Source organism: Carya illinoinensis, chromosome 10, assembly GCF_018687715.1.
Source record: "Carya illinoinensis cultivar Pawnee chromosome 10, C.illinoinensisPawnee_v1, whole genome shotgun sequence".
In the NCBI taxonomy this organism is placed as follows: domain Eukaryota; kingdom Viridiplantae; phylum Streptophyta; class Magnoliopsida; order Fagales; family Juglandaceae; genus Carya; species Carya illinoinensis.
In genome coordinates this window covers 7375184-7382893 of record NC_056761.1, presented here as the reverse complement: position 1 = coordinate 7382893, position 7710 = coordinate 7375184, and the positions used below count along the sequence as shown (strand labels likewise).

General features: G+C 37.3%; 2 protein-coding genes across 6 annotated transcripts; one reads left to right on the top strand and one right to left on the bottom strand.

The window, feature by feature from the left end:
- Positions 1-2778: 2778 nt before the first annotated feature.
- Positions 2779-3344, top strand: LOC122279223. The gene has a single exon (XM_043089674.1). It carries the CDS (start codon positions 2955-2957, stop codon positions 3213-3215), a length of 261 nt encoding a protein of 86 aa, XP_042945608.1. The 5' UTR covers positions 2779-2954; the 3' UTR covers positions 3216-3344.
- A 278-nt stretch (positions 3345-3622) lies between these two features.
- Positions 3623-7673, bottom strand: LOC122279222 (glutathionyl-hydroquinone reductase YqjG-like). Of its 5 annotated transcripts, XM_043089672.1 has the most exons (8): positions 7348-7673; positions 7051-7136; positions 5908-5986; positions 5762-5813; positions 5484-5678; positions 5164-5388; positions 4872-5000; positions 3623-4108 (listed from the first exon to the last, which is right to left on the bottom strand). In XM_043089672.1, exons 4-8 carry the CDS (start codon positions 5792-5794, stop codon positions 3875-3877), a joined length of 816 nt encoding a protein of 271 aa, XP_042945606.1. In that variant the 5' UTR covers positions 5795-5813; positions 5908-5986; positions 7051-7136; positions 7348-7673; the 3' UTR covers positions 3623-3874. The 5 variants fall into 5 exon arrangements, with proteins under 5 accessions (XP_042945606.1, XP_042945603.1, XP_042945605.1 ...); XM_043089669.1 differs by having other exon boundaries at positions 5762-5986; positions 7348-7672; XM_043089671.1 differs by having other exon boundaries at positions 5502-5678; positions 5762-5986; positions 7348-7665.
- Positions 7674-7710: the final 37 nt, after the last annotated feature.

Sequence of the window (7710 nt, the reverse complement as noted above, 5' to 3'; positions counted from 1 at the left end):
GAGAGATGCCATGGGATTCCCACTACCATCTGTACCTTTAAAAAGAAGGTTGATTTTGCAAGAGCACTCACTTGGGCATCCTCATCCAACTAAGCACAACCAAAATTCTCAAGGAAAATATGTTTCCTCTATATGGAAGTATAAATTTCTAATCAATTTTAACCACGTGTGGTTTAATATGATTGATCATATTGTAAGACTCTTTTTTATTATTAAAAAAGAAATATTATATTAATTCACACCTGTTTAAATTTCATTGCGTAAGATTTATATGTAAACCTAATATTTTTAAAATATATATATATACACGAATAAGATTTTGAATTATATATATATATATATATATATATAAGAAACACGTAAGCTTTCAATAAACTACCTTAAGAGATTGTAATATTTGAACCGGGATTACACAACTTAATTTTGACAGAGTTGTCCAAATCAAATGTAAGAGGAAAACACGTTTGCAACCTCACCTTATCTTCACTTAAACCAATGTGTCAAGAAATTTGTCCACTCGTGACGGGAAAGAAATAAGAAGAGTAATGATAAATGTACAAATTTTTCTTTTATAATTATTTATATAATTATGTTTTAAAATAAAGATATTTATGTAAAATGATGTTATTTTTATAAGTTGTTTTATAAAAATGCCTTTAATTTAAAATATAATTGTATAAAATGTTGTAAAAAGAATTGTATATCTATTGTAAAGGGGTAAAATATCATGAGGTCCAAAATGATTCTTGAGGCTTAGCTCATCAAAGGGTTATCACTAGAAGACAAAAGAAGAGAGAGAGAAGAAAATGGGAGAGAGAAGGAAATGAAGACAAAGTGTCAGGGTGTCAAGAGGAAAATAAGAGATATGACATAAAGGAAATATTAAGTGACATAAAACAAATTGAGTGTAGGAGATAAAAGACGTGGGAACTTACAACCTCAAGGGATACTTCTTGTCAGGCTTCTCGAGGAAAGCTTTTTCAACCTCAAGACAGGGTTCCAACGATGGATTCCAGACTTTGGAAGAGAGACATCTGAAATCTATTTTATAATAAAGATAAGAGACCATGAGAGAATGTAAAACAAACTAAGGGTGTGCATCCAGATCTGGATATTCGGTCAAAACTGGATCCGGATTTCCAAACTCAAGCGGTTATCTACTCAGATTGAATCCGGACTCAATCAGGGCGGATAACCGGAGTCAATTTGGATTGTAATTGAATATCCAGTTTTTTTTTTTTTTTGTTTTTTGAGCGTCAATCTCCTCTCTCTGAATCTATGGACAAATACTCACCAAACCCTTCTCCTCAACCCCAGTTCCCCTCGTGAACACCACCTCCATCATCTTCACCGGCAATAATTAAGGACACCAAACCATCGAACACTTCACTGCAAAGCGCACACAGGAACGACGTCAGTGGTGTCTCATCTAGCCACTCACTGGAAGTCAAGTCTGCACAGCCTCTTCTCAAAAAGTTCCTAGATTGTGTTAGACTAGGTGATTCGGAACCTAGTCGTGCTGTGAAATCTGGTGAGAAAAGCTCGATTGTCACTAAAGAAGAGACTGCATCCGAGGATTTCACACTGACTTACAAATCTCTTAATGATGCGTGTCCATACTCAAAGTTGCACATTTAATAGCACCAAGCAATCCTTGAAACTACAAACGGGGCAACCAAGATTCACATAGTAGATTTCGGCATCGTTCAAGGGGTTCAATGGGTAGCACTTCTACAAGCTCTGGTGACCCGTTCCACCAAAGAGCCCACTACAATTCGCATCTCGGGCATACCCGCCACAGCTCTAGGTAAATCTCTGGCTGCTTCCCTATTGGCAACCGAAAACCAACTACGCGAATTTGCTGATATTCTCAAGATGAATTTCATGTTTGAGCCTGACCCCAATTGAGGAGCTCGGCAAGTCAAGTTTCTGAGTCAAGTCGGATGAGTTCTTGGCAGTAAACTTCATGCTTCAGCTATACAATTTGTTAGACGAAACACCCGTTGCCGTCGAAACTACTCTCCGGCTGGCCAAATCGTTGTGTCCAAAAATTGTTACTTTGGGGGAATACGAAGTCAATTTAAATGGTGTCAGCCAAAAAAAAAAATAAAGAAGCAAGTGTATAACCCAGTTACGGATTACCGAGTTATAAAACTGGATCCGTAACCGGATTCGAGTTTATAACAACCACCTGTGTGTAATCCGAGCGGTTATATTTACCCGGATCTGGATTTCTAAACCGGACCGAAATCCGGTCTGGATGCACACCTCTAAAACAAGCTTATTATAGTAGATTCTCTCCATTCTAAATCCCGTGGAAGTAAACTCAATACCAAATTATGTAAATCTGTATGTTCGTCTCTCTTTATATTTTTTATATTTATTTATTGTTTACCATATACGCATTGACACAATACAGCCACATCGAACTACTATCAAAAACCCACACACCACCAATCTAGGCCTAATACAACTTCGACAGGCCGGAATGGATTCTGCTCCCCTCACGAGTTTTTGTGCGCTTTTTAGACGTTAACATAATTCATTTTCCATTTTTATATTGGGTTATATTAAGGTGTAAAAAATTACCCGTCCTATATCTATTAAATCACGTCAATACATACAATAATTTTTATAATTTCTTTTTAATAAAACATTTGTCGTGTGTATATATTTGCTTAGAAAGCTATTATTAATTACTTACAAAACACCCTACTCTTTTTATTTTTTTCAAAAAAATCCAATAATAGAAAAAAATGATCCTAACTGAATTAATAATCTAAACATCCTAAAGAAAAGGGTCCTAAAACATGGAGGTCGATGAGGATCGAGGAGGTGAAGGAGTCAGAGTCGCGAGGAAGTACGATATGCTGAAATCTGAATCCAGTAACCCAAAAATAAAAAATAAAAAAACCCTAAATCTGGAGGACCCACAGGAGGAGAAGTAGAAGAAGATGGTGTCGGACGGGTGCGAGCGGCTCCAGCTGGCGCTGGAGGAGTGCCACAGGAAGGTGCCTATCGGTCCGGCTCGGGATGCGGCGTGCAAGCACCTTAACCGGGCGCTGGCGCAATGCCTGGTCTCGCTGGCCTGCCCGGACGAGACGGAGGCCGTCCGGAGTTTCTGCTCGAGCGGTGGGACCGCGACAAAGCGGGCCCAGTGCCAACAGGCTCAGCTGTCCCTCTCTCTGTGTCTCAGCTCCCTTCAACAACATTGACGCAAACGCAGCCCTTTCAGTCGTAGATTACCATTAGCTTTTGTGTTTGTGCTGTATATGGAGATGAATTTGTACGAAGAATAACAGAGTTGCAAAATCAGGAAGGAAACTTTTTTCTGATATTGAAAATATCACGTTCCTGAGTCTGCAAATTTTCAATGATGTTCAAACGGTGCTTGCTAGAGTGACTGAAAATGTTCGCAGACCGATGATATCTACTTGCTTTGTTTTTTCCCCCTTGCTCATCTGTGGCCGCAACTTCAAGTAACTTGAGTTTAGACCCAAAAACAGAAGGGAAAAGAATCAGAAGAATCCCCACGAAAAGATTAAGTAGTGGTTGTATAATTTCCATTACTGGGTGTCTTCTATTGAAATTTTCTTCAAAAATTCTTGAGACTGTTGTGATATGAGAGACCCCAAATGTAACTATCACAGTAAATGTAATCCTGCATGGAGGACATAGATATACACTTGGAGGATATCACGGTCATATATTCGTCATCGCGTTTATCTAAAATTATCACTACCGTCTACCACAAACTTCTCAAGATTCTATTTTCCCTCTGGATAGATGAAGCCTTGAGGTGTTTATTCCAAGTGAACATCTTGTGACTTAAAGATACAGACATTTCATCTTATTGTCTGCAATTACACAAAATCTATGCAGAAAACTTCTCTCTGTCGTGAGGGGAAGAGTAGTCAATACCTGGGCCAACAGGAATTATGCCAATTGGATTTATAGTAGTAAGATTTCCATAGTAATTCCGCTTGATGAGTTCCATGTTGACTGTACTACTGACGCCAGGGATCTGGAAAATGTCCTTGATGTAATTGAACAGATTCGGGTACTCACGTATCAGTTTCTTGTTACACTTGAAGTGGATGGCATAAACCTGTCATTACAAAAATACTCAAATTTCTAAGATGCTTGAAGAGTCTGGTATAGACAAATGCCAGAGTTTCATACAAGACATATAATGCATAGTTCTAGCTTGGATGGCATAAAATTAGTATCGTCTTGAAGTGTTGGTTCTCCAGTGTAATTTCTTTAATTATATTAGCAAAGCTTCTTAAGATGTCCTCTAGATTTAGAAACATAAAATGACTTTTAATGACCCGGACCACACCACTCAAATGATGCTAATTCCAAAAAGAAGCAGCACGGTTAAGAAATAACTGTTCGTTGAGCAGTAATTTCTACAAAATACTTGACTCTCAAACTCCAATACAAAAGGATACATTTTCAGTAGAAGACTACAAATTTAAGAAGATATTCCACATGCTTCACTGCCTAGAGGATGAGGAATGAGGAAAACTTCTGACATTGAGACTACTGTGTCCCATCTGAAAATCTACTTGAAGTTACTCAAAGACAAGCCCTTGGACGAATATGATGGTTTCTTTGATGAATAGATGTTTATCAGACAAGGAGAAAGGAAAGGGCAACTACTAAAGGACACCCTTAAGATTACAAACTAGAGTAAAAAGAACCCAAAAAATCCAAGAAAGAACACTCGATGGTGCCATCAGCAGACTTCCAATTATGATATTTCCTCACAGCTTTTATTTTATTTTATTTTTGTTCGATTCAGATAATGACAAGATTTGCTTATTTTTCTGACAGGCATCAATTGTCGCTTGAAATACATAGATTACCTCATCAAATCTTATGAGGGTGACAAACAATCGAATATCTGCTTCACACACTGAGTTCCCACATATGTAACGTTGCGTCCCAAGTATCTCCTCACATTTGTCTAATGCTTCATACAGCTGTTTCACAGCCTGCCAAAAGAAGGATCAATTAGAACACTTTTTTTTTTTTATAAGTAAGGATCAATTAGAACACTTAAGATAGTAAAGCTATTGCAATAATCCTTTCAGAATGTAAACACTACAACAATTCCCCTATATAACCTAAATGACCAAGTCATGAAACAATACATACCTCATCATAAGGGCCTTGCTTCCTCGCAAACCCACATTTATAGACTCCATTATTTATCCCATGGTATATCCATTCGTTAGTCTCATCAATTTGGGCTTGCAGGTGAGGAGGATAAAGGTCCAAAGCTGCATTCTCTGCTATATCATTGAATTCACTATTAAACATGCGGATTATCTCTGAACTCTCGTTATTAACAATAGTTTTAAGTTTCTTATCCCATAGTACCTGTCATAGAGCAAAAACCAATAAAACGGTAGAGTTTAAACATCTATTAGCAACTCCCACAAAAAGTAAAAGATAGCAGATGAGAGAAGGGGCACTTCATCTTGGTAACATACAGGAACCGTGTACTTTCCAGTGTAGCTTTTACTAGCAAGCTCATAAAGTTCTCTAATACTTTTTGCTCCGTTCAAAGGGTCAGGTTCAGCTCCTGGTTCCTCTGTCTTTGAAGCAGGAAAAGCCCATCCCATATGCTCATCAGTTTCCTTTGTTCTTTCCCACTTGGGTTTGACAGACTGAGCATAAGCATATAGACAAGATTGATTTAGTCATTAAATTTTGAAGCCTCCGCTAGAAATTTATCATAAAGTGCACTGACCGTGAAACCAATGGCTTTGTCAAGTCCTTTCATCTTCAAGTATGCAAGGCACCTGCAAGCCCATGGGCAAGCATATGATATGTACAGATGATACCTTCCAAATTCTGCTGGAAATTGGGATTTTGGATCTTGTGAAATAAAATTACGGAATGTTGAAGCAGTTCTCGTGAAAGCACCGGAATCCGATATCTCATGTAGTGAAGATTGAGCCATTTGAACAAAGTGCTGGAAAATATGCAATTGAAAATTATCATTACTTTAAACATTTTAAAAATTCATGGGGTTTAGGTTCCATGGGTGAGACCTAAGGGCTCTGCCGTGGGGTGGGTCCCCCGTCATGAAAAAAAAAAAAAAAACCGTACAAACATATCATTTTGTGTTTTTTTCTTGCCTTGGTAAATGGAACATATAAATCAGTTCAAAGACTTGTCAACTTCTCTTTGAAGTAGCATAATAAACCAGAAACTTTTATATACTGTTATTGCAGAAAAGTCATACCTTAGGGAAGGTATAAATCCAATATACAAAACTAAAGTAACACACAGGCGCACAAGGAAAGTACAAACCCAAAATACAAAATTACAGTAACACATAATTCTATAAGGACTCTGGTTTGATCGATTTGACACATCTCTGTCTAGATCCAGTCATTTTCAACACCAAATCACTTCATAGTTAAGATCTCATTTAAAACTGAAAAGATTCCTTTACACATAAATAGTAAGTAGCTGCCTGATGGGGATACATTAAGCAAACTCAACCCACAGGCATGCCTCACTTTTCTGAAATGCTAGACATATAACTCATTGTAATTTCCAGATTTCCGAATCCCGGAGGCAAAAGTGGAATTCTGAAATTCTGCAAAGGAACTGATAACCCAAATATTTTGTTCAAGATAAAAATAATAGGTAACTTATCCAAAAAAATATAATAACAATAGATTGCAACACGAAAACTTGAAAATCACTTAAAAACAGTTGCATACTTCACCAAAAGAAGTAAAAGAATTATCAATGACTCTGCGGACATCAAAATCCAATAAAAACAAATTTATACGGTGTACAAGAAACTAAAATGGAAAAATCAAATGTTCAATAAAACTTTTATTTAGTTAAAATAAGTAAAATTTCATGTCATAAGAGATGTTTTCAGCAGCAAACCAAATGTTACTACAGCATTAACCCATTATTTATAATGGAATACGATTATGGGTTCTTAAATCATACTCGTGTCAAATTTCTCCGCAAAAAATTTTTCCAATGAAACAACCAGATCAGACCAAAATTTACCCTTTATCAACTCCCCTCATTTAGTTCGTGAGGTTTTGTGGCGAGAACACAGAAAACAGATCCTGAAGGAGTACTCCATGCAAGAACTGAAAGTCAAAAATTATTCTGAGAACTTAATAATTCATAAAAAGCTGTAATCACAGTAATGGTGCTAGTAAACCTAGTTTAAAGAACTTTATGAAAAGCCATTCGGTTTCTTTGATAGCTGCTAGTGTCTTTAACAGTTCAACAAAATCCCAGAAATAATAACACGTCAATGTAAGCCAACACGAGAGAGAGAGAGACTATAAGGTATACCTTGTTGAGCTGCTTTTTTGTGGCGAATGTTGAGAGGGGTTTGTTGAAGTCGTAGATCAGAGTATCAGAGAGAGTGGGCTTATTTATTTTAGTCAACGCGATGACACTTCAGTTGACTGTCCCAGCCCCCCCACCTACCTTTCTTCAACTTCAAGAAGCTTGCCGACCAAGGTCATGGTCCGCAAGAACATGGTATCGGAGGTAGTTGTTAGAATATTACGATTGTCATTCCTCAGTAGTGAACTCGTTTACTCGTTCCATTCATCGTATACCTCAATCAAATTTTCTGAAGATTTTTTATTTTTTCTCAGCAAAAGGACTTCGTTAATAAAAGCAACAGTTTGATACATGTAATCTGTCGTA